Source organism: Phycodurus eques, chromosome 6, assembly GCF_024500275.1.
Source record: "Phycodurus eques isolate BA_2022a chromosome 6, UOR_Pequ_1.1, whole genome shotgun sequence".
In the NCBI taxonomy this organism is placed as follows: domain Eukaryota; kingdom Metazoa; phylum Chordata; class Actinopteri; order Syngnathiformes; family Syngnathidae; genus Phycodurus; species Phycodurus eques.
In genome coordinates, this window is record NC_084530.1 from 31,543,038 (window position 1) to 31,570,660 (window position 27,623).

Sequence of the window (27,623 nt, forward strand, 5' to 3'; positions counted from 1 at the left end):
CAATTGAGGGAAGCTCCTTTTCTAGCCAATCACGGCACCCGCCTGTTCCCAATGAGCCTGTTCACCTGTGGGATGTTCCAAACACGTGTCGGATGAGCGTTCCTCACCTTTCTCACTCTTTTTTGCCACCCGCCTGTCCCAGCTTTTTTGGAATGTCTTGCAGCCATCAAATTCCAAGTTCATGATTATTTGCTAAAAACAATCAAGTTGATCAGTTTGAACATGAAATATCTTGTATTTGTAGCGTATTCAATGAAATATAGGTTTTATTTATGTTTAATACAACGTCCCAACTGGCGGACGACTGGTTAGAGGATCTGCCTCACAGTTCTGGGGCCCGGGGTACGAGTCCCGGCCCCGCCTGTGTGGAGTTTGCATGTTCTCCCCGTGCCTACGTGGGTTTTCTCCGGGCGCTCCGGTTTCCTCCCGCATCCCAAAAACATGCATGAATCGGAGACTCTAAATTGCCCGTAGTTGTGACCGTGCCCTGCGATCGGCTGGCGACCGGTTCGGGGCGTACCCCGCCTCCTGCCCGATGACAGCCGGGATAGGCTCCGGCACGCCCGCGACCCGCGTGAGGAGAAGCGGCTCAGAAAATGGATGGATGGACGGACGGACAACGTCCCAACTTCATTGGAATTGGGGTTGTAAAGAAACTTGAAAAAAAGCACCCAGATTCACCCCTCATTATTCTTTAACAAAGCAAAAGTCATCCATGAACTTCCTAAATACAAGCAGCACATTGACTGCACCACCATTCTAGACCACCGCTATGCACGCTGAAGGACTCGTACCGTGCTATCCCCCGTGCAGCTCTGTGCTCGTCTGATCACTGCTTAATTCACTTCATACCAACGTACAGGCACAAACTGAAATGTGCGAAGTCTGTGGTTAAAAACAGTGAAGAAGTGGACCAATGAAGCTAAGATGGAACTTCAAGAGTGTCTTCTAAACTTCAACTGGCAGCTTGGATGAATATGTGCACATTTGACACTGTTCCAGATGATTGATTACTGCTTTCATTTCTTGAAGACCGCACCATTTGCACAATTGTCACATTAGCAGATTATCGCTCTATTGGTCATTTCAAACCGCTCTAAATTGCTAGACGAATCGACATCATTTGCACGTCATCGTATCAGCATTACCACAGTACTCCTAACCTTTCATTGCTCAGTGACTCTCCGCAGTGTATTTTTCCGTTTTAATGTCTCAAAAGTATTTTTTGTCACAATGGCCGTCTGTTGTCGTACTCGAGCGGCTCCGACGACCGGAGACAAATTCCTCGTGTGTTTTTGACATACTTGGCAAATAACGATGATTCAGATTCTGATTGTCTAGTTCGTGTCTTGGTTGGTTCGTCAATTTGTTTGTGTTTGTTTCGTTGAGATTTTTGTGTGATGCGTAAGAAGTGCAAAAAAATGTCCGCAGTCTGGTGGCTGCTGAAGATAAATTGATTAATAATGAGATGATTATGACGATTATTTACAGCATTCATGAGGATTGAAGCATGCCGAGACAGCGTCCGGATCAACAACTCGAGTCCACGCAGGGTGCCGGACTCTCAGACTCCAGAAGCCCCTTTAGGAGGTTCAGGAAGTCCGCAGACCAAACAGGAAGTACGGGTGGATCTCGTGTGACTTTCTTTGTATTATCTAGCGGGCGCGGCCTTCTCCCTGGAGTTTGCCTTCACTGCCGCTTTGGACCGAGACCACCTGGCAGGGGGGGCGGGTCCCGACAACGACGGGGCGACGGCGGCTTCCTGCGAGGCGCTGCGCCGCATGCCCTCCGGATTCCTGGGCGCCAGCATGGGGACGGTCGGGGCCCGGACGGACAGTGAAGGTCTGGAGGGCAGCGCCGCCCTTTGAGGGGACGGGCTGTCAGTCCTGCAGTGGGCGGAGCTAAGGCTGCGACGGGTCCCCAGGAGCACTCTGAGGGGCGTACGAGGACTACCGGACTGGACGGGGGCGGCGGACGGACGGGGACACGAGGATGACGATTTCGACGGGACGGCTGCGGACCTTCGTTGGGTCTTCGCGTTCCTGCATACAGAAAAGGACAATAAAGACAAGCAGTTTGTTTTTGAAGGACTTCAATAAACCCCCGCGCTTGTACTCAGGTATTGAATGTTTTTGAGGTGGTGCATGGTGTGAACAGTTTTCGAACCACTGGTGTAAGCCAATGAACAAGAACCAACCCGGAAGTGGAGGACGACACTGTAGATGCCAGAGGAGACGGAACGGCAGCTATTTTCCCAGGAGCTCTCTTCGTGGGCGCGACGGGCCTGGGGATTCGACTTATGGACCCGAGCCGGTCCTGCTGGTCTTCCCGCCTGACCCCGGAGTTCCTTTTAAACTCGTCCGAGGTGTGCGTGTCCTCCTCTGATCCAGCAGTGGACAAGGTTTCCGATGTCCTGCGATACTCGCCGTCTCCTGAGGATAATGAGGATGATGTCCCAGACCAGACACGCCCCCGCATCCAGCGACACTGTTGCCTCTGGACCAGCACCCGGGCCAAGTCCAAGTCCAGCTGTCTGGTGTGCCGTCGAAGGCGAGCTCGAGCCGACAGAGAGGACGACGGCTCAGAGTCTTCTTCTGAGATCAGAACAGGAATTCTGCTCCTGATTCTGGACTTCATTGCCACTGGAGGTTCTGACTTCTTGTGAATCTGAGAGGCTTCCTCATTGGAGGATTTATGGTCCAGAGAATCTTTAGGTTCTGGTGAAACAACTTCTGGGACCGGCTCCAAAGGAGCATTCTCAGTTTGAAGATTCTTGTCCAAAGCCGCTAGAGGCTCGGGTTCCGGTCCCTCCACGACGTCCCGGTCCGTCTCCCGAGGAGAGTGCCCGTTGGAAGACATGACGTTTAGGTGTGATGTCTCCGCGATGTGGACAAAAGTGCGCTCCACTTTGGTAAAGGGGGGCGACGCTGGGGCAACGGGTGTGGATGGCCGCATGTCCAGTCTGAAAGCGGGGGACAGTCGACCTGTCTCCGAGGGTTCCATGTGGATTACGTCTCCAAGAGGAACGCGGTCTTGGCAGGGGGTCGGTCCAGAAGGTGTGGCCAACTCACCCTCCGGCGCATGGTCGCCAGATGGGGACTTGCGAGTGTCTCCGGGGGAGAAGAGGACCAGGGTCTTGGAGGCGTCCTCCAGGTCTGGGTCGGCCTCAGAGGGATGCTCCCTGGCGCCTCTCTGGTCCTCGGCCATGAGAGTGGAGGGGGCGGCGTCCTGGCTGTGCTCGGAGCTCTTGGGACTGGCCTCACTGTTGGACTCGCTCTTGGTCACGTCGTCGTCTTTGGGGCCGCCGGGTTCCGCCGGGGCATCGATGGTGGGGGCGAAGGTGCGGCGATGCGGGAGAGTTCCCATCAGCATCACCGTCAGGAAGTCGCCACGCTTGGCCTGCAGCTTGGGCAGGATGTGGAAGTGTTCGCGCTCGTCGCTGTCAGCTTTGGTGCGGTAGTCGGGCGATGGTGGCGAGGGGGCGCACGGTGCGGAGGCGCCGGGCGAGAGGCGGATCAGCAAGGGGGGCGTTGCCATCTAAAATGCAAAAACAACCGCATTAGCCACAAAGTCAGTGACGCTGTGAGAGTGGATGGTTCTATGTCTCTATGTGCCCTGTGTTTGACTGGCGACCAGTCGAGGGCACAGTCTGCCTTTTTTCCAATAAGCGCCGCCGCCCCGTGACCCTGAATACGATTAGCACATTTGAAAACTGGACAAACTTACTGTAATACAGCGATATCTGGACTTGCAACTTTAACTTTGTTCTGGCATACAGATGCCACAAGAGGATGGAAAACCACTACATGAAGCTCCTCAACCCCACTTCAACATAGATCCTCGCCAACAAAATTACACAGGATGGCACCAAAACAATACTTTTATACACAAACACAAATAAAGATAACAAGAACTTTTCTTTTTTTCCCCAAAATCTTCTTCTTTTTAATGTGATTCTGTTGGTACACGAGCTGGTCAGGATTGTCTGATGACTTCACACGGCAATAAAAAAAGGCACAAAAATGCATCTCAGTCTTCTCGAGTCTTCTTCAGAAACATTTTCCGGACGTGATTCTGTACATACATGTTTATCTACATACTTATGTACAAGATAAGTACACTCGTTATCATGCTTGGAGAGGTTAATTGCTTTCTACAATGCTCATAAATACGTGTGTGCGTGCGCATGTGTACGTGAGTATGTGCGTGTGTACAAAAGTTAATGCTTCACTTTGGTTGAAAAACAAAGAATTTTTTTGTGTTGTCGAATTTTATTGCAGAAAAACCCATTCAGCTATTTTAGCCTAGCATAGCTTACAAAAGAGGAGGCAAGGCTTTTTTCTGCATAATCAAATGAAAATGTGAAATATTTTGTCATTTGTAAATAAAATGAACATTAAGATCGCATCAAAACTTACAAGGTGGACGTGCATATATACGTACATACATATATATGTGTATGTATATAATATAATATATATATATATACATCCATATATATGTATGTGTGTGTATATATATATATATATATATATATATTATATATATATACTTACATGTATAGATACATAATTCTATGACATAGGTGATAAAAATTGTTCCGATGAATTATTTTATTTCGACGCTACGTTGTCTTGAAAACTTCCAAGTGGAAAAACGATTGGTTGCAGTGCTCAGCTAACGAATGCTAATGAATGTTAACTCTCATTGACAAGAGATCCATCGGTTAGCTAGCAACATGACCTTCTAGCTCACAACGTCCTGTACGTAACGGTTGTTTTTTAACGTCCTCCTTGTTCTCGAGTAGCGCAACGGCGCGTGTTACTTGTAACTCGTCACCCTGTCATCCCCAAATAATCCAAAATATGAAACAAAACAAGCAGTTGATCAAAATGAAATTGTCGGATTGATGAGGTAAAAATGACGCACGCAGCACTCACACTAACATCAGCTCATTCATTGCTCGACTTGAGGTACCTTTTAATACTTTTAGCGATGTCACATTTTATGATTAACGCACTTTGCGAAATGTTGCTAACTTTCACCACGCTGACAGCCGAATGCCAACCCGGCATCGGACCGAAAGGCGTCACGTGTTTTCGGTCTCACGGAAGCTCGTCGACAAAACAACAAAACAGGACGACCACGCAAGTTACAGCACTTCCGAGCCCTACCAGCAAGCTGGCAGCGCGCTAACCACATCTCAGTATCACGTGACTTCGCCTCTGCCATATTGAGCGTGGGCTTGTGCGCACAACATAAAGTTAGCAGCTAGCCTAATTTAGCTTATACATTCTACGTTAGCAGCGTGAACGCAAACAGGAAGTGGTGCATATTCACTGAGTTTAGCCCTTGAAGATGTGTAAAAAAAAAAAAAAATCGTTTTTGGATGTTTTGTGAAATATCAAAGCCCCGCCCCCTTTTCCAGCAACCAATCACTGAACGACGAGGAGCTCGAACAGTCGTGTGACATGCTAAGCCAACGATGTAGCATTATTGCGTCCGTGTGGATGACGACGGCGATAAAGTGCAGCAGTGACAAAGCGACAAAACAGCAAACACACACACACACACACACACACTCAATCTCACACAGACTAGCATTAGCATTAGCCACCCTCTGACCGTAGTCTCCTACAACCATGCTAGCAGCCACATGCTAACATGCTAACATGGTAACATCACTCCTGATAGAAGCAGGAATACAAAAAAATATATTTTAAAAAAAACAAAATGAAAATAAAGGTTTAAAAAAAAAAAGTATTTTCACTACAATCAGCAAAGAGGTGAAAAACGTAGTGTGTGTTTGTCCTTTGCATACATCCGGAAATGTGTTTTGTTGTTTTTGTCACTTGGTGTGTTCAGTGATTTAAAAAAGGTAGCGCCACCTACAGGAAGACTCCACAAAGTCCACTTCCTGTTCCTCAGAAGAACTTCCTGTCTGAGCGTTGAGCTTGTGCAACACATTTGCAGAACAAATTTATTGCGTCGTCAGCACCGGCTTCTGTTGCACTCTGTGCGTGTGTGTGTGTGTGTGTGTGTGTGTGTGACAGTGTGTATTTGTAAATGTGTGTGTTAGTGATCTTGTGTTAGTGTATGCATGTGTGTTTGTCTATGTCAGTGACAATGTCAGTGTGAGCGCAAGTGCGAATGCGCTTTTGTGCGCTCGTTTATGTATTTGTGTGTGTGTCTCAGCGAGCGGGGCGCCTTTGGAGCCAGGCCCGGAGGTGAGGCTCGGTCGGTGGCGAGCACGCGCGGGGCCCAGAGAGTCGAGGTGGGTCCCCCTTCCCGCGGGCTCACCCACCGCCTGCGGGAAGGGGCCGAGGGGGTCGGGTGCAGCGTGAGTCTTTGACACTCGGCGCTGTTAACCCATCAGCGCCCGGCGGTGTATTGCCATCGCTCCAATGGCGGGGGAAGATGCCGGTCTGACCTGGCAGGCCCAAACTTATTGTGAGGTTCTGCTGGGAATGTCTGGGAGAATCCCCTGTGAGAAGAAGTTTCAACTTCCACCTCCAGCAGAACTTCGCCCATGTCCCAGGGAAGACGGGGGACATCGAGTCCAAGCGGACGATGTCGCGCACCTCCATTGTTGAGGCGGCCGACCGGAGTTGCGGCCGTAAGGGTGTCTGTGCCTGTCGTGGCAGCGATCTCCAAACGCGTCGGTGGACACCAGCGGTGATGGATGCCGTCAAGCTGAAGACGGAGTCCTCTCGGGCCTTGTTGGCCTGCGGGACTCCTAGCCTCACCTACGGTCACACGCTGTGGGTCGTGACCATAGAACGAGATCCCGGATGCGAGCGGCCGAAATGAGTTTCCACCGCAATGTGTCGGGGCGCTCCCTTCGAGAACAGGTGAGAAGCCCGGTCGTCCGGGAGTCGAGCCGCTGCTCCTCCGCATCGAGAGGAGCCAGATGAGGTGGCTCGGGCATCTTGTTAGGACGCCCCCCCGGACGCCTCCCCGGTGAGGTGTTCCGGGCACGTCCCACCGGGCGAACGACCCAGACCGCACCGGAGAGGCCGGGTCTCCCGGCTGGCCCGAGAGGGCCTCGGCATCCCCCCCGGAAGAACCGGACCAAGTGGCTGGGGAGAGGGACGTCACGGCTTCCCTGCTCAAGCTGCTGCCCCAGCGGATCCCACCTCCGATAAGCGTGAGAAAATGGATGGACTGGATGGCGTTGTTGCATGTGTTTTCTGTGTGCGTGATAATCGTGTGTGAGTGCGTTTGTTTTTGTGTGTACGTTAGGTATTGTGTGAGTTTGTGTGTTATTGAGTGTGCATGTTTGAGTATTTGTGTGGATGCGTGCACGTGTGGAAACGTGACGAATGTTCTTGCTTTTGTTTCAGCTGCTGTTCTTGTTCATGAGTTTGGCGAGCATGTGCTGTAGCTGCGAGCGCGACACGTTGAGCACCGAGTGTCTGCCGGCGCGGGCGGGCAGCGTGCCGCCGCCGCCCAGCCCGCCCGCGCCCACGCCCACGCCCACGCCGTGCCGCCGCCTCCACCCGGCGGCGGCGGCGTGAGCGGGACTGCTCTCGGCCGAGCGGCTCCTCTGGATGAAGGCGGCGCCCCCCCCGTGGGGGTAGTGCTCCGTCTCCAGGGTGGACGACGAGAAGACGTAGGAGGCCAAGCGCCTCAGCTGATTGGGCCGCGGCTGGGGGCGGTCCTCGTCCGGCTGCAAACAGACCAATCACAGAGAGAGGGGGAGGAGGTTAGCCGGCGGAAGCCTTGTTCTTTTTAAAAGCAATAAACGCCATGACGTGGCTTCCTGTCCTCGGCTCCTCCCCCTCCCCTCCCCGGGCCAATCAGGTGGCACACGGCTGATTGGAAGCCTTTCGGCTGATTGGTTGAGGGGTGACAAGGGGGGACGGAGCCTGTCTCTACCGTTAGCTTCACGTTAGCGACTACTCGCGCGGCTAGCGTGTTGGCGCCCTCTAGTCACCGATACCGAGTACCAAGTACCGATACCACGAGTTACTCGTACTTTTGATGATACTTTTGAACATAATGACAGATAATTGTGAACCTCTTTCATTCTGACACGCGATGATTTGCCGATGTGTCGAACCCGACTTTGAAACACTAACCCTGCCTACAAACCCTAATCCATGATTAAAATCCTAACCGAGGTTTAATAACCTACTTTGAAACACTAGTTTAGTCTTAAAACCCTAATTTGAAACAAAACTCGGTTTTAAAACCCTAATCCATGTTTAAAATCCTAACCCATGTTTAGCACCCTACTTTGAAACCCTAACACAGTCTTAACACCCAAACTCTTCTTTAAAACCATAAACCAGGTTTGATTCCCCAAATGAAAACCATAAACCTAATAAGGTTTCTTTGCCGTAAGCGTCGGCGGCCTTTACGAGTACGCGATACCTTGAAATAAGACCGGTATCGGCGCTCGCCCATCTCTAGTAGACACGCTAGTAGTGAGCTTATATGCTAGCACAATGACTGGCTAGAAATATAAAACATGCTAACGTTGCTAACTGCTGGCAAATCAACTGGACACTCGCTATCGTACGGTCTACCATTCAAGCAGAAAGAAACCAACGAAGAAGACGACGAGCAAGACACAGACAAGGAGAGGACCAGATGAGGTAGAGGAAGTGGAAGAGGAAGACTATTTATCCTAAACTGTGCTTACCCTCAAAACTTCCTTTTTCCCTCCTCGTCTCGTTTCGGCTGCTCGACCTCGTCGTGTTTGCACAAACGCAAACGGCGCTCCACCAAATCACAACAAAAACATACAATTTGGTGTGTGCATGTATGTGTGTGCGCGTGAGTGTTTGTGTGTGTGTGTGTGTGTGGGGGGGGGGGGGGGGTGTAGGTATTGTTGGATTGTTCTATTTGTACTCATGAAGCTATGTTCCTCTCTTTAACAATTAAGTTCCATTTCCAAAACATCCAAGGCCAGAGAGGGCGGTGCCCACATCTTAGGATGACTCCCTTTTCTTCTTTATTGCACCCACGGTAGATGACTGAAGAATGATGTTCTTAGGATGACTCCCTTTTCTGAAATCATCCAAGGCCAGAGGTACCTTCTGCTAAACGTACATCGAAAGCTTCTGACGTGTATAAAAGGAGTTAGCTCAAATAAAGGAGGTGTGCCATTCAGTGGCGGGCAGTTGATCGAATGCCCCCCGAGACTCAGCACGTTGGAGTCTTGTTTTTTCCTCTCTCTTTGGACAAAGACAACGAACACGCCAGGACGATTGAAGGTTCCATGATCTATTGAACATTGACATTATATTACGTCCTTAACAGCAGGTGTTTGCAGGTGTTTGTGTGTGAGTGAGTGAGTGAGTGAGTGACTGTGTCTGAGAGGGCACGAACGTGCATTTTTGTGCATACGTGTGTGTGTTAATGTATGTGTTTGCTAGTGTGTGTGTGTGAGTGCAGTTTAGTGTATTTGTGTGTGTTTTTGAGTGTGCGTATGTGTTATTGTGTATATATGCGTGTGTGTTTGGGTGTTAGTAAGTGTGTGTATTTGTGTATATGTGTGTGGTACTGATTGTAATAGCGGCAGTCCACTGTACCTTTATTCAATACGCTAACATGCTAGCACAACAGTTGGATGGAACTAAACACACTAACGTGTCGCGGGACGTCATCACGTGTGAAAACGTCGACGTTTGCTAACACAACTTGAAATGAGTGGCTGCACGCTTCTATAAGCAACACTGCATACGCCTTTTGTTTGATACATCCCATTACAGATACACGCCCAGATCGGCTTCTAAACATATAGCTGCGTAACACTCGGTCGCACCGACACAACAAACGCACAAAATATCAACATAGGGTGCGTTGGGAAATTCACTCCGGGCGCGCTCTCTGCCCCCCGGAACCTTCGGTAACTCGGAGAGTTGTTGGAGCGCGTCGTTCGATACGAGCAGAACTGACGCGTTCGATATGGCGGAGGTACGGAGGTAATCCCTGCCGACAGCCGACACAATCGATTAGTAAAGTTACGGAAAATGGAGCGCGCTCTGTCTCGGAGTACCGCAATCTCGGGGCGAGGCGAGAGCGTCGGACCGGGTTTCCGAACGCACCCGGACGCCCAGGCGAAGTTAGGATCGGTCCGAGACCGCGCGACGTCACGACAGGAAGCGGTCTTCGGCCACAAAAGACTCCGGCGAAAGCATCCGCGGTCTCTTTGCTCCGGACGCTGTTATGAGCCACACGCGCGAGAGCCCAATCCTGAACCTTCACCAACTTTATTGTTTGCCTTTGTATTTTCCACTAAATTGTTAAGCTTTTCATCCGGCCTAATCATTGAAAAATCACCTCGACCAGAATAAAAGAACCGGGTAACAGAGGATTGAACAGTCAAGAGGCGAAACCCGGGCCTAGACTTTTCTTTCTTCTCCTTTTTTGACCTCTGACGCAATGCCGTCGGACACGAGAAGTAAACATGCTAACGTGGCTATCTGCTAACACAACCCCTGGAGTTATGTCAAGATGTTAATGTGGCTATCAGCTAGTATAGCAACTGGATACAATTAGTAATCATGCTACGCTAATGTCGCTATCTGTTAGCACAACTGGATAGTAGTCAGTATGCTAATTTGGCTATCTGTTACAGTTGAAAGCAGAAAGTTTTCATACACGATATAAAATACTTATTTTCTCACGGTCTAACATAAAATCAGACTAAAAATCTTGTGTTTTAGGGTCACCTGGGTAACCAAAATGATTTCTATTTGCTAAATGCCAGAATAATGAGAGAAGGATTCTTCTTCTTTCATGACTTTCTTCACAGTCAGAAGTTTACATATGTTTCGTGGCTTATTGGGTACCACTGCCTTGCATATGTATGGTACCGGTCAAATGCGTCTCACAAAAGTTGGCAGGAATTTTGGCCCATTCCTCCTGACCGGACTTTTGAGGTCTGCCCATCACATTTTTGTGTGGATCACTGCCCATTTGGAAGACCCATTGGCGCCCTAGCGCCCAAGCATCCCGGCTGAAGTCTTGAGATGTCGCTACAGTATTTCCACATCATGTTCTTTCCTCACGATGCCATCTATTTTGTCAAGTGCACCAGTCCCGCCTACAACAACAACAAAAACCCAACACGATGCTGCCAGCCTTGTATTTCACAGCCGGGATGGCTGACGCGCTCTCAGGCTCGCAAGCTTAACAGTTCCATTTGAGTTTGGCCAGACTGCAGGACATGTCTCCACAATGAAGGTCTTTGTCCCTGTGTGCATTTGCAAACTTTTTGGGAGTAATAGCTTCTTCCTGGCAGAGTGGCCTTTCAGCGCATCTAGGTACAGAAGTGGTTTCACTGTGGATCATGACACACTCTTCACAGCCAGCATCTTCAGGACTTTTGCTTTTGTTCTTGGCTTGACGTGCACATTTGGGAGCAAAGCACGGTCACCTCTGGGACACACAACGCGTCTCCTTCCTGAGCGCTATGATGACTGGACATTCCCATTGTGTTTTTACTTGCCTATAATTGTTTGAACAGGTGAACGTGGGTGGCACGGTGGCCTCACAGTTCTGGGGACAGGGGTTCAATCCCCGGCCCCGCCTGTGTGGAGTTTGCATGTTCTCCCCGTGCCTGCGTGGCTTTTCTCCGGGCGCTCCGCTTTCCTCCCGCATCCCAAAAACATGCATGAATCGGAGACTCTAAATTGCCCGTAGTTGTGACCGCGCCCCGCGATCGGCTGGCGACCGGTTCGGGGCGTACCCCGCCCCCTGCCCGATGACAGCTGGGATCGGCTCCGGCACGCCCGCGACCCGCGTGAGGAGAAGCGCGACAGAAAATGGATGGATGGATGGAGGTGAACGTGGCACCTTTGGGCATCCGGAAATTGCACCCGACGGTGAACCACCATTCTTTTCTTGTCTGATTTCACAAAGCAGTGTGTTTCAGGTGTATTTCTAAATCAATCTGAAGCTTCCAAAGACATGATATCATCATCTGGGTTTTCTCACGCGAGAGACTGTGAGATTTCCCGGACGAAATTTCGGCGGCCAAACTGCAAAATCAGATTAGCAACCTCAAGACTTAATTTCCTCCTCATCCATTGTTTTTTTGAATTATTGCGGGGCTGATTATTATTATTGATTACTTTGTTCCAATCCCTGCTGACGCCAAGATACCATCGTGGAGCCAATCGAAGATTTCGTCAACGGATCTTTCGATCGCTTCTTCATGCAAGATAGCGGATCCCGCCACGACGACCGCGGAAATCCGCTGAAAAGACGAAAGGCTAATTCGTCCACTAACACTGAAGATCTACAACTTTGCTCTCCCGACGCCCATATTCACGACCTCTCCTCCATTGACAAGAAGCTATCACTTCCCAATCTATTACACCAGGAGATTAAGGAGCTCAAAACCAGCTTGGAGTTTACGCACCAACAATTCAAAGAGCTAAAAGAAGACAATGTCGAACTTCAGAAAGCGATGACAACGCAGGTAGAAATTCTCAAGAAAGAAAACCAAAAAAAAAAAAATCAAACAAGAAATGCTGGACTTACAGCCAAGAAGCATGCGGGATAACATCTTTACACCTGAAAATCCAGAGGCTCAATTTAAAAACCTCACGTCGACAGCGCTGAAAATCCCCGAGGATACGCTCGCTAACGTCACCTTCCACCGAGTCATCCCCGTCCGATCGTCGCCAAATTCGAACATTTCCAGCAGAAAGCCTTTGTAAAGTCAAAAGGACGAGAGGTGAAGGGTACACAGTTTGGGATGAATGAGCAGTTTCAACGCAAAATCAACGAGCGATGCAAACTCTTGTATCCTCTAATGAAAAATTAATGGCAACAAGGAAAACGCGCCTCACTGATTGTGGACAAACTATACATCGACGTCAACTGTTCCGCGATTCCAAAGTCGAGTCCTTTCAAGTATGCTGTAATATTTGGTATATATTGCAGAAAAAAACGGGTTGTAATTTGTTTCGGGGGGGGGGGGGAATTGTGCACGTCCTATTGCACCCTCCACTCACTGACGGGTTATTTGCCTTGTTTTCGTTTTACTTATCTTTCTCTTCGGTACTTCTTTTTCTCTTTATTGCACCCCCCCACTCCACACCGTACCGAATGCTCACTTCCCCACCTTACGCATATTCAACCCCAATTCCAATGAAGTTGGGACGCTGTGTTAAACAAAAACAAAATACAATGATTTGAAAATCATGTTCAACCTATATTTCATTGAATACCATACAAAGACAAGATATTTCATGTTCAAACTGATCCACTTTTTTGTTTTTAGCAAATAATCATGAATTTAGAATTTGATGGCTGCAAGACATTCCAAAAAAGCTGGGACAGGCAGGTGGCAAAAAAGACGGAGAAAGTTGAGGAACGCTCATCCGACACGTGTTCGGATCATCCCGCAGGTGAACAGGCTCATCGGGAACGGGCGGGGGCCACGATTGGCTAGAAAAGGAGCTTCCCTCAATTGCTCAGTCATTCACAAGCAAAGACGGGACGAGGTTCACCTCTTTGTGAACAAGTGCGGGAGAAAATAGTCCAACAGTTGAAGGACAATATGTTCCTCAACGTACAATTGCAAGGAATTGAGGGATTTCATCATCCACGGTCCATAATATCATCCAAAGGTTCAGAGAATCTGGAGAAATCACCGCATGGAAGCGGCGAGGCCCAAAACCGACATCGAACGCCCGTGACCTTCGATCCCTCGGGCGGGGCTGCATCAAAAACCGACATCGATGTGTAAAGAATATCATCGCGTGGGCTCAGGAACACTTCAGAAAACCAATGTCAGTCAATACAGTTCGGCGCTACATCCGTATGTGCAACTTGAAACTCGAATATGCAACGCAAAAGCCATTTAGCAACAACACCCAGAAACGCCGCCGGCTTCTCCGGGGCCGAGCTCATCTAAGACGGACCGACGCAAAGCGGAAAAGTGTTCCGTGGGCCGACGAGTCCGCATTTCTAATTGTTTTTGGAAATTGTGGACGTCGTGTCCTCCGGGCCAAAGAGGAAAAGAACCATCCTGGACCTGTTATGGACGCAAAGTTGCAAAAGCCAGCATCTGTGATGGTACGGGGCTGTGTTAGTGCCAATGGCATGGGTCACTTACACATCTGTGAAGGCACCATTCATGCTGAAAGGTACATACAGGTTTTGGAGAAACATATGCTGCCATCCAAGCTGCCAGTCTTTTTCACGGACGCCCCTGCTTATTTCAGCAAGACGATGCCAAACCACATTCTGCACGTGTTACAACAGAGTGGCTTCGTCGTAAAAGAGTGCGGGTACGAGACTGGCCTGCCTGCAGTCCCATTGAAAACGTGCGACGCATTATGAAGCGTAAAATACGACAACGGAGACCCCGCACTCTTTCACTACAAAGCCACGCTGTTGTAACACGTGCATTATTAATATTATGTATCGTATGTATGAATATTGGCTGGTTGGAGCATTACTTGTACATGTGTATGTGTGTAAAGTAAAGTAATTACCCCCCCTTGTTAAATCATGAATTAATTGTGGCTCATCCCAATTTTTGGTTATTTTGCACGGATTCTCTCCAGGCCTGTTCCATCAAGAAATCACTTCAACAGAATCTCTACCGACAAAATCAAGTCAGACAAAAGATCTAAAAAAAGCTGCAACAAAATGACACGATCCAAACAAATTCCAGAAAAGTCAGGAAATAAAGAGATTGACATCTACCAGTCTGGAAAAGGTTACAAAAGCCATTTCGAAAGCTTTAGGATTCCAGCGAAGCGTAGGGAGAGCCATTCAAAAAAAAAAGTATTCACATCACACTGCCACAATGATAAAATGATCGAGTTGTTTATATTTAACGATGGTACTTGTTTGTAATTCTTTTTGCAGGTCGTGGGCATAATTCTGGCTGACATGAAGAAAGACGAGTTGCTCCAGCACAGCGTGGCTGAGACGAACATTTACGCCGGCGCAATCTGAGGGTGGGCCAAATTGCAGACCAAAAATGCACGGAGACCCGTCGTGTCCGTCGCACAATGCCAGACGCTTGCGTAAACGTACGACAGTCGCGAGAAAGACGGCCACACCCCCAACAAGTCCAAAAAACTAAACATTCTTTTGCGCACACACAAACCTCGAGGAACAGGAAATCGAAAAGGCGTGACAATACTCTGGAAATCGTTTGTGTAAAAATGTTACACCGTTGACTGTAAATTGATTGTCATTTTTCCATCACAAGCACTTTTTCATTGTTGGTGGTGGTGTTTTCGAGAAGAAAAGCACTGTTCAGATGTTTGAGGGGACACTGAATCAAAAAGCATTTGTAGTCACTCTTGTACAAAAATATATCATTTTGGAAAAAGATCTTACATTTGATAGTCTCCATGTTTGCATCGTCAAAAAACACTCTTCTGCTGGCCTTCACAAATCTGTCAAAATTCTCTCAATGACACTGAAAGAGTGGAAAAGGCAGCTCAAACGATTGTGCAAGGGAGGGTGGGGCCAAAATATCTCCACAGAGATGACGGGAAGCGCTCATTGGCACTTGCTGATGCAGCTGACGTTGGCCCCACCAGTTCTTAGGTTGACTTTTTCACGACACTGTAGATGTGAAGCAAAAGTGAAATACAATTTAACTAGCACTAAATTTGTTCTAGAAGTCAACTACAAGTCGACTAAATGTGAAGGAGACGTGAACTAGTTCTGCCTCCTGCGCGACAATGCGAGCACGCCACCAAAGCTCCCCCGCGATTGGCCGACAGACGGCGCGGTCTTACCGGCCGTTGCGGCCCGTTGGGCTCCGACTCTCGGCGCCGAGGTCGTCCCGACGGCAGCGAATGACACGGCGAGTGGGCGGGGCTAGCGGCGGCGACGCTCCTCCGTGACGCCTCCTCCTCCGCTAGCGTTACCATTCCGCGACCGTGCGTCTTGGGACGGACGGCTGGATCGACACCTAAATGCGGCGCAACCCGAGTCATTTGTGAGCGACCGCGCTAACATGCTAACAACACGCACACAGCCAAGAATTTGCAGCGGCGGGATTCCGCGGCACTCACTTGCCATCGTGCGGCCCTTCCTGCGCTCGTCCTGTGCCTCCTCAAGGGGGCGCAGCTCCTCGGGCTCGTCGTCGGTGGTGCCCGACGTGGTCGGGTGGAAGTCTCGCAGCTCGGCCTCCTTGTCGATGATCACCCACTCCTTGCTGTCGAAGTCTTCTTCCTCGGCCAGCGGCACCGAGCGTATGAACGCGTTGCTGTGCGCCTCCTGGTCCGCCGACGCCGCCGACACTTCCTGTCGGCCGCTGGCCTGTCGGTCGCCACGGAAACCGGGGTCCACCGACAGCATCTGCGCCGGCTGCGACGAGTACACGTGGCGGGAAGGAGAACCCAGCATGTCCATACGGGACCTGAAACGCGCGCAGCTTTAGCTTTAGCAAGTCAGCTTGGCCCGCTAAGCAGTTAACTTCTCTAGCGGCCAAAGCTAACCGCCTTAGCTGCCGAAGCGAACTTCCCGAGCGGCCAGAGCTAATTTTATTAGCAGCCAAGGCTAAGGTTTTGCGTCACCTCTGTCCGTAGGCGTCCGTGCGTCCCTCGGCGGCGGACAGACGTTCTGACTCGGGACTATTGACTCGGCGGTATCGCGAGGGCCGCCCCTGACCCGTGGGCGAGTCGGGAGCGCCGCCGCGAACCGGCGACACCGGACAGGCGGCGTGGCCCGCTTCCTCCTCCTACGGACATGACCCTATTTAGCTCCGGATGTTAGCCTAGCTTAGCATTACTCGCGAGCAGACCTTGTTCAAGCTGATCCTGAGTCTGTTGCGGTTGAAGTCGGTGTCCTCCCAGGGCTCTCCGGGCTCGCCGCCGCCGGCGTGTTGGACTAGCGATTCGCCGCGCGCGCAGCCCGGCGGCGGCGGCGGCGGAGCGTTCTCCTGGTCGCTCAGGTGCTCGTCCTGGAGGACGTCGTCCGTGTTCTCGCGCTGAGGGTCTCCGGGCACCGGCGTCACGATGGCCCTGCGCACGACCCCGGTTCAGAAATACGCGACACGCTTAAGTAATACGGAGGACGCGCAGTTCTGCTTACCCGACCATAGCGGCGGTGGGCCGTGTGTTGTGCTGCGGTTGGGTGGAGGCGCTGGTGGACATGGTGACATCACTTCCTGCCTTCTCCCAGTCAAAAGGCTCATTCTCCGTGATGATTCGCTCCTTCATGCTGTTCTCGAACACTGACATCAGCAGCTGACACGCGCACACGCACGCAGCAGTCAGGCGGGGTGGCGTACTAAAGTTTACCTGCTATCTACTAGTCGTGTAGCAGTAGTTGCTGATAGTGTACTAGTGAATGTAGTAGTAGAGTAATCCTTCATTGATTGCAGGGGTTACGTTCCAGATCACCCCGCAAAAGACCAAATCCAGGAAGTAGCGAGAAAATTGGTATAATTCTGTTTATATGAGGGTGCAGCCCGATTAAAACAATCTAGCTAATGACTTAGAGGCTTTGTAATTAATTCATCTCGATTCGTCGTATTTGGCCGTAATTTCTCGTGTAGAATGCACATTCCCCCCCCCCCCCCCCCCCCCCTCCAAAAATTGTCAAAATTCAATAGTGCGCAATATTCATCGGTACTGGGGCAAATGGAAAAAACATTCACATTTTATAAATGTGTGCCGCCATCTAGTGGTTATGAAAAAGCTGTACACTTCCATTCCAAAATGCCACCGCCACCTAATGGTTATAAAAAAAGGTGTAGCCTACACTTTCATTCCAATACGACAGAGGGTACGTATGACTGCATATATGTACAGTTGTGCTCATAAGTTTACATATCCTGGCAGAATTGACTGATGACTGAAAAACAACCGATCATTAATTTCTTTATGGTTATGTTTTGTTTCATGATAATGCTTTTCTGAAATGCTTGACCGAATTGAATCCCTTTAAAATGAAATTCAATGTGTTTCGCCTGCTCCTTCATGTTTTCTTTTATTAGAAAGTTTTTCTTTTATTAGCAAATTCTGCTTGGGTAATCAAACATGAGCACAACAGTGTGTTTTCTCATTAACTAAATAAAAGTAGGGCTGTGAATTTCAAAATAAGAGCAAGTAAATTTAAAAAAAAGGATTACGTGTTCAAATAAAGAGCTTAACTTCAGAATAATTCTTTGAAAAAAACTAACAAAATACAGACAATACTTCATGTTTTGATCATATGGGTAGAAGCAAAATCATGCATTGTAAAAATGCATCATATATAGGTAGAAGGGTTTTCCAGAATTTTGAGGTCAACTTTGGGGTTGCGTATTATACACGAGAAATTACGATAATCATATAAAACTATTTGTCCTAAAAAGCAAAGTTTAACCTAAATGGATTTTAGTGGACAACTGAATCAAATGATCGACACAGACAGGAATACTGTTAACTCTGGAAAAATGCATTTAATTGCATTTCTTGACAACAGAGTAGAAAATCTCATCGAAAATATGCATGTCCAAAATAAAAAACAGACCTCAAGTGAAAGTGTCCTTTTAGGACAATTTTATGACAGATATAAGATGTCATAAAACATGTCGTCGAGGGAGTATTAGGTATTCTCGGTATATAGGGATTTTGATAAAGTGGACCTAGATACTGTAGTTCCTTTAAATGTCCACTGAAAATCCGTTTGTAGCGATTCGGGAGTCGGGAATGTTGAACGATTGCGAACGCAGTCCACGTGCCTTCACGCATTCCCTACCCCACGTGTCGTGTACAGTAACTTTTACCTGAGAGTAGAATAGTAATAGTGAGTATAGCAATACTAGTACCTGGTAGTAGTTCAGTGAAAGCAGTTGCTAAATGTTACTAGTACAGCAGGTGTTACCTGATAGTCGGGTTTGGTGTAGTAGTCGAGAGCGAGGACGTGGTCGAGGAAGACGTTGAACTCGGACGGCATGTGTTTGAGTAACATGCGGTGGTCGTAGCGTTCTTTAATCTGACCCACTTGCTCCTAAATCGAAAACCAAATTAACTAGCAGTGGTCCAGAAGTCAACTAGAACTGGACTAAAAAGTGAAGCAAGATTGCTGAACTAGAAGTAAACTTAAAGTGCAGTAAAACTGGACTACAAGTGGACTAGTGGTGAACTCAAAGGGAACAAAGAAAATGGAGTACAAAAGGTAGCGGAGCTCAAAGTGAACTCGAGTACGAATGCATTACACGTATGAGGCTTTGTCAAGGGCTTGGGCACCGTGATAGTTACCATATAACGCTTTTCTCCAAGTGGAATAGATGCAGACTACAAGTGGACAAAAGGTGAAGTACAATTGGACTACAAAACAACTGCACTGAACTCAAACTGGACTAAATGTCAACTCAAAGTGAAGCAGAAATGGACTCGAAGTGGACTACAAGTGAAGTAGAAGCTGAAGTAGAACCAGACGAGAAGTCAACTTGCACTCAACTAAATCTGGCCTAAATGCGAACGACAAGTCAAGCTGAAAGGGACCCGAAGTGGACTAGAAGTTCGTTTGAGCGGCAGTTCACCTTGTCTTTGATCTTTCTCCACGGCAACTGTCCTACGGCAAACTCCACCAACATGTAGAAGAGTGACCACAGGTCGTCATGGCGACCCATCTCCTACGGAGACACAGTCGCACGTCCCGTCAGGCGAGCCGTCTTCCGCTTACCGGCAAATCCGACTCGGCGTTCGTCACCTTGTTTTTGTGAGCGTTGACCGAAGCATAGCGGACCGTCCCTCGGAAACCCGCCACCGTCCTCGGCTGAACACAAGAAAACGGCCAAAAGGAAGCGACGTCATCGGTAAGCAGACGCTAATGACGCTAACGTGACGAACGATTCAAAGAACGTCGACTGAAGGCCAAAACTCGGACGTCAACGCGAAATCAAATCAAAGAAATGTCGCGATTTCAGGCTGCGATTCAATTCATTGTGCTGCTCCTTCTGGTGTGCCCGCCTCGGCCACCGGGGGCAGTATAAGACAGTTGTGCGGACACAAACTAACAAGATTCAGCGCTACTCTCAGTAACTCAGCAGGCTGCGATAATATATAAGAAATAAGAAAAACTAATATTTCAAGGCACTATAAATGAGCATCAATTATTCACAGGGTTAGGGTTTCGCTACTCGCAGATTTTTGGGGGGAACCTATCCCTCGTTATTTTTTTTCCCTGTGTGAAAATTCAAACAAAAAATCATCCATCCATCCATCCATTTCTTTAGCACTTCTCCTCATCGGGGTACACCCTGAACTGGTTGCCAGCCAATCGCAGGGCACTCAGAAACAAACCATTCGCACTCACATTCACACCTACGGGCAATTTGGAGTATTCAATTCACCGAGCGCGCATGTTTTTGGGATGTGGGAGGAAACCGGAGCGCCCGGAGAAAAGCCACGCAGGCACGGGGAGAACGTGCAAACTCCACACAGGGATTGAACCCCGGTCCCCAGAACTGTGAGGCGGACGTGCTAACCAGTCGGTCACCGTGCCGGCGCAAAAAATCATGACAATATTAAATGAGCGTCAATGATTCACAGATTTTTTTGCTATTCACCGATTTACCCATTGGCAGATGTTTGGGGGGGGGTAACATATCCCTCATTACTCGCGAGATTTTGACCCGATCCCGTGTTTATTTTTGGGAGGGCAGGGGACTAAATATTTTATTATATAAATATTTGTTTTTGTTTTTGTCATGGCAATTTTGTAGAAGTGGCAATTATTCACGGTTTTTCGCTATTCACATATTTGTGGATTGATTTCTCCCACTATTCGCGGTATTTCTCCTTTGCTTAGTCACATTCTTTAGCATGTCAATGCCGTTTTCCAATACAACCCCAATTCCAATGAAGTGGGGACCTTGTGTTAAACATGAATAAAAACAGAATACAATGGTTTGCAAATCATGTTCGACCTCTATTTCCTTGAATACACGACAAAGACAAGATATGTCATGTTCAAACTGATCCACTTGATTGTTTTGAGCAACTAATCATGAACTTGGAATTTGATGGCTGCAACGCGTTGCAAAAAAGCTGGGGCAGGCTCATGTTTACCGCTGTGTTGTGTTACGTTACGTTACGTTTTCTTTGAACAACATTCAGTAAATAATCGTCGAAGCTTTGTCGGTGGAATTCTTTCCCATTCTTGCTCGATGTTCAGCTTCAGTCGATGTTCAACATTCCTATCCTGTTTTTCTTTGTTCAACACAACGTCGCAACTTCATTGGAATTGGGGTTGTATATGTTAGCATTAAACTAGCGTGGATGTTCTTGAGGCAAAGTTGTTTGAAGTGTCATTTTCTATGAAATAACAAATAGAAAAAAAAAAAAACTTAAGCCAGTCTGGTGTTTCCGTGGCAACCAATCATTCAACATCTACAGGTGACTTGTGATGTCGCCGCGGCCCCTCCCCCCTGTTGCTATGGAAACCACTCACATCCCTGGCGACCATGGTGATGAAGAAGGCATGCACGTCAAAATCATAAGTCCCAAAGGTACTGGAAGAAAAACAAAAATGACAACTCAACACACACCAAAATCAAACAAAGGACACAAATAATGAGAATGATAATAATCAATCATCATAAAAAATAAAAATAATAACCAAGTCATACAAGGAAAAGTGACGCAACGGAAATACGTCACACACAGTTAGCCAAAACATGCTAATAAAACATTTATCATGCTAATAGACACGTACAAAGCTAATAAATGTTTGAAAAAGTATTTTAAAACAAAAATAATTCATTTGCATGCGTGCTAATGAGCATGCTAATCAACACATAATGCGAATAAGCAACAAGCACAGTTTGAAGTGAACTACAACTGGACGGAGATGAACTAGACGTGGACGACAAGTACAACTAGAAGTGAAATACTGGAGAACTGAACAGGACCTAGAGTAGCACGGGACTAGGGGTAGACTACGCAGCACTGAAACTGAAGTGGACTCGAAAGTTAACTCGGAGTCAACTAGCAGTACAACTAGCAGAAAAATCAAACTGAACTAGAACTGGACAAGAACCAGAGTAGAACGGGACTGCAGGTAGATTACAACTGTACTGAGACTGAAGTGGACTATAAGTACACTTAGAATTGGACTGGAAAGTAAACTAGGGTGTATTAGGAGTAGAACAAGAAGGGAAATAAAAGTGAAATAGAAATGAACTAAAAACTGGAGAAGAACTGGGATAGAACGGGATTCAAATTAGACTCCAACTGCACTGAAACTGAAGTGGACTATTCAGGTTAAGTGGACTAGAAGCAGACTGGAAAGTTAACTAGAAGTGGACTAGAAGTCAACAAGTGCTAAACATACGCTGTACATACATATGTATATGCTAATAAGAAAAATGCTAATGAGCACACTCACACAGATCGGACAGTATGCTAACATGCTAATGAGTGTGTTAATGAACACACGCTAACATGCTAACACGGGGACGGGAAGCGGTCTTACCGGCCGGACCTCCCCGGTGGTGTTGGTGTACTGGCGGGCCAGACCGAAGTCCAGCATGTAGCACTTCCTGTACGTGGACGGCAGGCGGCCCATCGCAAAGTTTGACTGCCGATGACAACGTCAACAATCACAAACTCACAACGGCCGGCTAGCACATTAGTCAATGACGTGTGTGCGCTTTTGTGTTTGTGTGTTTTTGTGTGCCTTTGTATTGCATGTTCGTGTGTGTGTTAGTGCGTGTTTGCATCTCCATATGTGTGAGTGGCGGCGTATTTGTGTGCGTGTATATTAGCGTGTAGGTTTGTATTTGCATTTGTGTTTGTGTGTGTCTTTGTAAGTGTACGCGTGTGTGTGTGTTTGTGCATGTTTGTGCGTGTATATGTTTGTGTTTGATTTTGCGTGTGTATGTTTATACGCGTTTCCGTGTGCGTTGTGCACGTGTGTACGCGCGTGCGTTGCCGTCATTTACGGGTTTGATGTCTCGGTGCAGGAAGCCGACGGAGTGGATGGCCTCGATGGACTCGAGGATCTGCTTGCCGAGCCTGAGCGTGGTGCTCATGGTGAAGGTCCCTCGAGGCTGACTGCGCCGCAGGTCGGCCAGATTGCGACCCTGACGCCCAACGGGAAGTGACGGCCAACGGGAAGCGTCAACGCGCGTCACTCGCCACTTCAAAATAAAAGTCTCTCACCTGAAGCTGCATCACCACGTAGTTGAATTTGTCGTTTCTGCCGCAGCCAATGAACTTACACACATGGTTTTTACCTGTGTATACACGGGCGCGCGCACACACGCACGCACGCACGCACACACACACACACACACACACACACACAGAATAAAGAAAATGTATTGAAATTTTGTAAGAAACTTTTTTTTAAATACAGCGGTCGGTGCCTTGAGATACAATTTTCATTTATTCAAACATGCACAAACGCACGCACAAACGCAAAAACCCACACAAAAGAGTAAAACACTAAAAACACCGAAACTGACGCTGAGTTTTAAGCCAGCTTAAAAGCCAGAGAATAAAAATGGGTTTTAAGACGGGTTTTAAAAATGGACCATGAGTGGTCTTCTGTGGTGGTCATTCCACAGCGTGGGACCGGCGACGGAGAAGGCCCTATCCCCTCTGAGCTTCAGCCGAGACATCGGTACCTCAAGCAGCAGCCGATCAGCTGACCTAAGCCAGGGGCCGGTAGCTCAGCAAGGTAAGGGGGGGCGAGACCGTTTCGAGATTGGAAAACCAATAAAAGAATCTTCAAATGGTTTCTAAACTGCACAGGCAGCCAATGGAGGGAGGCCAGGACCGGAGTTACAGTCTGTGCTCCCTCTTACGTACTCCGGTTAGGCGGCGAGCAGCAGCATTTTGAGCCAACTCGAGACGCTAACGGGAGGACCGGCTGACTCCAAAGTCAAATGCGTTACAGTCATCCAGCCGAAATGGAATAAAGGCACGGATGACTGTTTCGAAGCGCTCTCGTGCGAGGAAGGCTTTTACCTTTGCCAGCGGCCTCATGTGAAAGAAGCGCGATTTGACTACTGCGGTGCCAATTTGCCGATGCGATGTACAAACGTCGCTGCCTTGCGTTCGCGCGGGCGCCCGTCCGTCCCGGCCGCTTACCCTGCAGCTTCTTGAGCACGGCCACCTCCATCTTGAGAACCTGTTTGGGCTGCTGGGCCGACTCCACCTTGAGGGCCACGTTCTCCCGGGTCAGCAAGTCCAGAGCCTCGTAGATCTCCCCGAAACCGCCGCCGCCGATCTTCTTCAGCTATGACGCAGGAGGTAGAGGTTTGTGTTTGTGTGTTTTTTATGTCGTTTTTATGTGTGTTTGTGTATGAATGTGTGTGTGTTTTTCTTTAGGGGTGTGTATGTGTGTGCGCATTTGGAGTGTGTTGGTACGCGTGTGCATGCCTATTTGTGCTTGCATATATCTTTGTAGGTGCGTGTGTGAATGCATCTTTGTGTGTGCATATTAGTGTGTGTGTGTGTGTGTGTGTGTGCGTGTGTAGTAGTAGTGCTGTGGTTGTGCAGCTGAGTTAGCGACAGGAAATTGATCAGCCAAGCGCAAATGCGCCAGGGGCTGCCTTGATGCCACGTGATTGGCTGAGACAGCAACTGTATTACGCAACAAGAGTAGAAGAAGAAGAAATGTGTGTGGTGTTTGGGAGTGTCTGTGTGTACGTTTGTTTGAATGCAACAGTGTGTGAGTTGTTGTGCTTTGAATTTGAGTGATTGTGTTTGCGCGTCTGTTTGTGCATGTGTTTGTGTTTGCTTGTTTGTTTGTGTTTGTTATGTGTATATTTGTGCACGTGTTTCTCCGTGCGTGCTTGCATGTGCGTGCATGTGTGGATGCGCGTGTCGGTAAGCGTGCGTGCGACTGACCACTTTCCACCTGTCCTTGACCATCTGGTTTGGCGGCAGGATGTCGGCCTGCTCGGCGGCGCCGTTCATGTTGGCGTTGTCCTGGTGGGCGGGGCCTAGGCACTGCATCTGCAATCCATGAAGAACACGAGCAGCTCCCAGCTTGAACGAGCCATTGATCTGCGGGGCGGGGGGGGAAAGGCGCTGCGTTAGCCGCGGACGCGAACCGCCGTGAGAACTTTAGCAGGCTGTGGGCTGGGGGCGTGGCCGGGGGCGTGGCGTGGCGTGCACTTAAGTTGCAGTAAAGGCGGCAAATCAAAAACCCACTACAGTCAACCCGAGCGAGCTGACAGCAAAATTCGCGCCACGACAAATTCTCCGCGTATTTGTGGTTTTGCATTTAAAGATTCACCTGGCCGCTGATTTTTGCGGGGGAAACCGTTCCCCTTCATTCACAGTATTTTTCTCAATCACCCCCAAAAGATTCCATGGTAATTATGTTGAGCCTCAATTATTTGCCGTTTACGCTTATTCGTGTTTATTTTTTTATTTTTTTTCAGGGGGAAAAAAACTGACTTTTTTGATATTTTAAAGCGTCAGGTAAAATACGAGTACAAAATATGCATGTGAGGTGAGGTGCAGGTATTCTTTTTGTCCACTTGGGGTTCAGCATCCTCATGTTCTACACTGTAGCATCTTTGACTTTTGACTGCGTGTCGCTTTATTGGCGTGACTTAGCCGGATGAGCGACGTGGGAGTCGGCCGATGTGAGTGTACGGTTAGCTTGCTGTTAGCTGGCTAACAGTTAGCCGCATTAAAATTGCGACGTCCCAGACATAGCAAAAAAGTCAGCATTACGAAACGAGATGAAAGTATGTCCGATTTAAGAATCTGTGATACCGTCAAGCACGATACGCCGACTGTACCGTGTCTTATGAGTTCAATTCGTTTCGTAACTGAGCCAGTCACTCAATGTACTCGTTAAGTCCCATCAGTTTACCCCACTGACGTGAATTGACGGGGCGCCCGTAAGTCGAGTCGTCTGTACTTAGTTACTTGCACTGAGCTCGGATTGACTGTAATCATACAACTACTTCTAATAATAATAACTCGAGCTGCAAGCAGCGATGTGCGGGTCCTCGCATCCCTTGGCTCGTTGGGAGTTTGAAGGGTGAGCGTCCATCCTGTTCGACAAGGAAACATCAACGTTCGCAGTGATGAACGTCAGTCTGACGGGGGCGCTAAACATTCTCGCTTTCAATTCCACGCAGAGAGAATTGAAAGTCCGTAAACACGTGGCCCCTCCGCAGGAAGGGAGGAGCGCACCGGGCGGCCTTTTAGATACACATCAAGTCCTCGAGCATGCGGCCGTGCAGGCGGTGTCACATGCAGGCCGAGCGTCCAATTAGAGCGCCTCTGACCACAGGGGAGGGAAGGGGCTTCTCTGCATCTGCGCAGACCAGGTGGACCGATCGGGGCAGAGGGGCGGGACCACAGAGCTTCCTTCCTCAAAAGAAAAGGAATGTAAAAAAAACAAAAGAGGCATGTCTTACATGAACACTTGGTATAGAAAAAAAAGTTAGCATTAGCACGATAGATAGACTGGCAAGTGTGATTCTAGGTTTGTGCATGTGTGCGTCTGTGCGTGCGTTTGCACTTGTACGTGGCGACGTCGAAAGATCCCGTGGAGGAACTCTGTGGCCGTAACACTTCCCACTCTGGCCTACGGGGGGCAGAGGAGGGTGGGGTTGGGCGGTGGGTGTATTATCCGCGTTAGCTCAATTAGCCACGTTAGCTCTATAAGCGCAGTTAATTGAGTTGAATTAGCAACAAAGTAAGGAATGATGGCAGTGAGCTACATCACATACATCTTAGTGTTCAGCTCGATTAGCTGTGACTTGTTTTAGCCGCGCCGGCTCTATTAGCTCAATTTGCTGTTAATTGAGATCGATGAGCTAAATGAATGCTGAAAAATAAGTCACATCTTCGATGAACATTTGATGTAAAAGTAAAATAGTTTGCATCCTAGCTTAGCTTAGCATGGCAACAACAGAGAATACCGTGGGGGAACTCTGTGGTCGTGACACTTTCCACTTTGGCCTACTCGGGCAGAGGAGGGCGGGGCCGGGAGAGGGGGCGGGGTCGTGCTGTGCCAGAAGCCAGTTAGCTAGTTAGCATCATTCCCGCTCACATTCTGAGCTCACCATCGTTCTGAGCTCCGGCTTACAACAACTCCTCGGACGGCCTACGAGCCAAACAGATGCCCGCCCACCTGCATGTGACATCACAGGGGGCGGAGCTTGAGGACCGTGACCATCGGGAGAAACGGGAGCTAGCTCTGTAAACGTCGTCGTTACATCATAGCAAACACGCGCGCGTGGAGTTAGCGCACATAAAACTAACATCTTCTTAACTTGCTAGAACGTCAAACATGGTGTTAAGGGGAGTAGAAACGAATGCGGTGAGCTATGCTAGCTATATCAGAGGCTAGCTAGCCTAGCGTGCTGTTCAATGCTGTAAAATAAGTCACGAGGACTGGCGTAACATGAATTTGTATATACTGTGTTCCCTTTTTTTTGCTGCGTAAGCTCAATGATTTCCATTAGCTAAGGCCCGCTACACACAAAATGATCATCGGGCTGTTTTTGTCCCAATTTCGCAAGCGAGGAGGGATACTCTTGGAACGGCAACAAAAGGTGAATTGCCAACTGCTTTAACGGCCACTTGTGGCTGTTAGCAACCCACACAAAGGGACTCTTTGACGAGCATCGCAGGCCGGCGGGCCCCGCCTCCGACGCACGCCTTAGAACGGTCCACATCAACGACACGACACGACTCAACAGACTTTGCGATGAC

General features: G+C 48.6%; 1 protein-coding gene across 1 annotated transcript; it reads right to left on the bottom strand.

Annotated features, from left to right (window-relative positions):
• Positions 1–606: 606 nt before the first annotated feature.
• On the bottom strand, positions 607–26,976 carry ttbk1a (tau tubulin kinase 1a). Its single transcript, XM_061679315.1, has 16 exons — positions 26,972–26,976; positions 24,789–24,947; positions 24,027–24,174; positions 23,094–23,167; positions 22,874–23,014; positions 22,405–22,509; positions 19,639–19,704; positions 19,469–19,561; positions 18,808–18,933; positions 17,029–17,183; positions 16,739–16,958; positions 16,512–16,675; positions 16,008–16,354; positions 15,729–15,904; positions 2,198–3,537; positions 607–2,042 (listed from the first exon to the last, which is right to left on the bottom strand). The coding sequence occupies exons 1-16, from the start codon at positions 26,972–26,974 to the stop codon at positions 1,652–1,654; spliced, it is 3,708 nt and encodes a 1,235-aa protein (XP_061535299.1). The 5' UTR covers positions 26,975–26,976; the 3' UTR covers positions 607–1,651.
• Between the last annotated feature and the right edge of the window lie 647 nt (positions 26,977–27,623).

What these genes read in the sequence shown, in the direction of transcription:
- ttbk1a (XM_061679315.1), bottom strand. An exon ending in CCCACCGCCGCTATGGTCGG is followed by an intron (nt 16,959 to 17,028) that starts GTAAGCAGAACT and finishes GGTCGTGCGCAG; the next exon opens with GGCCATCGTGACGCCGGTGC. An exon ending in GTGTCGTCCTCCACTTCCGG is followed by an intron (nt 2,043 to 2,197) that starts GTTGGTTCTTGT and finishes TTCTGTATGCAG; the next exon opens with GAACGCGAAGACCCAACGAA.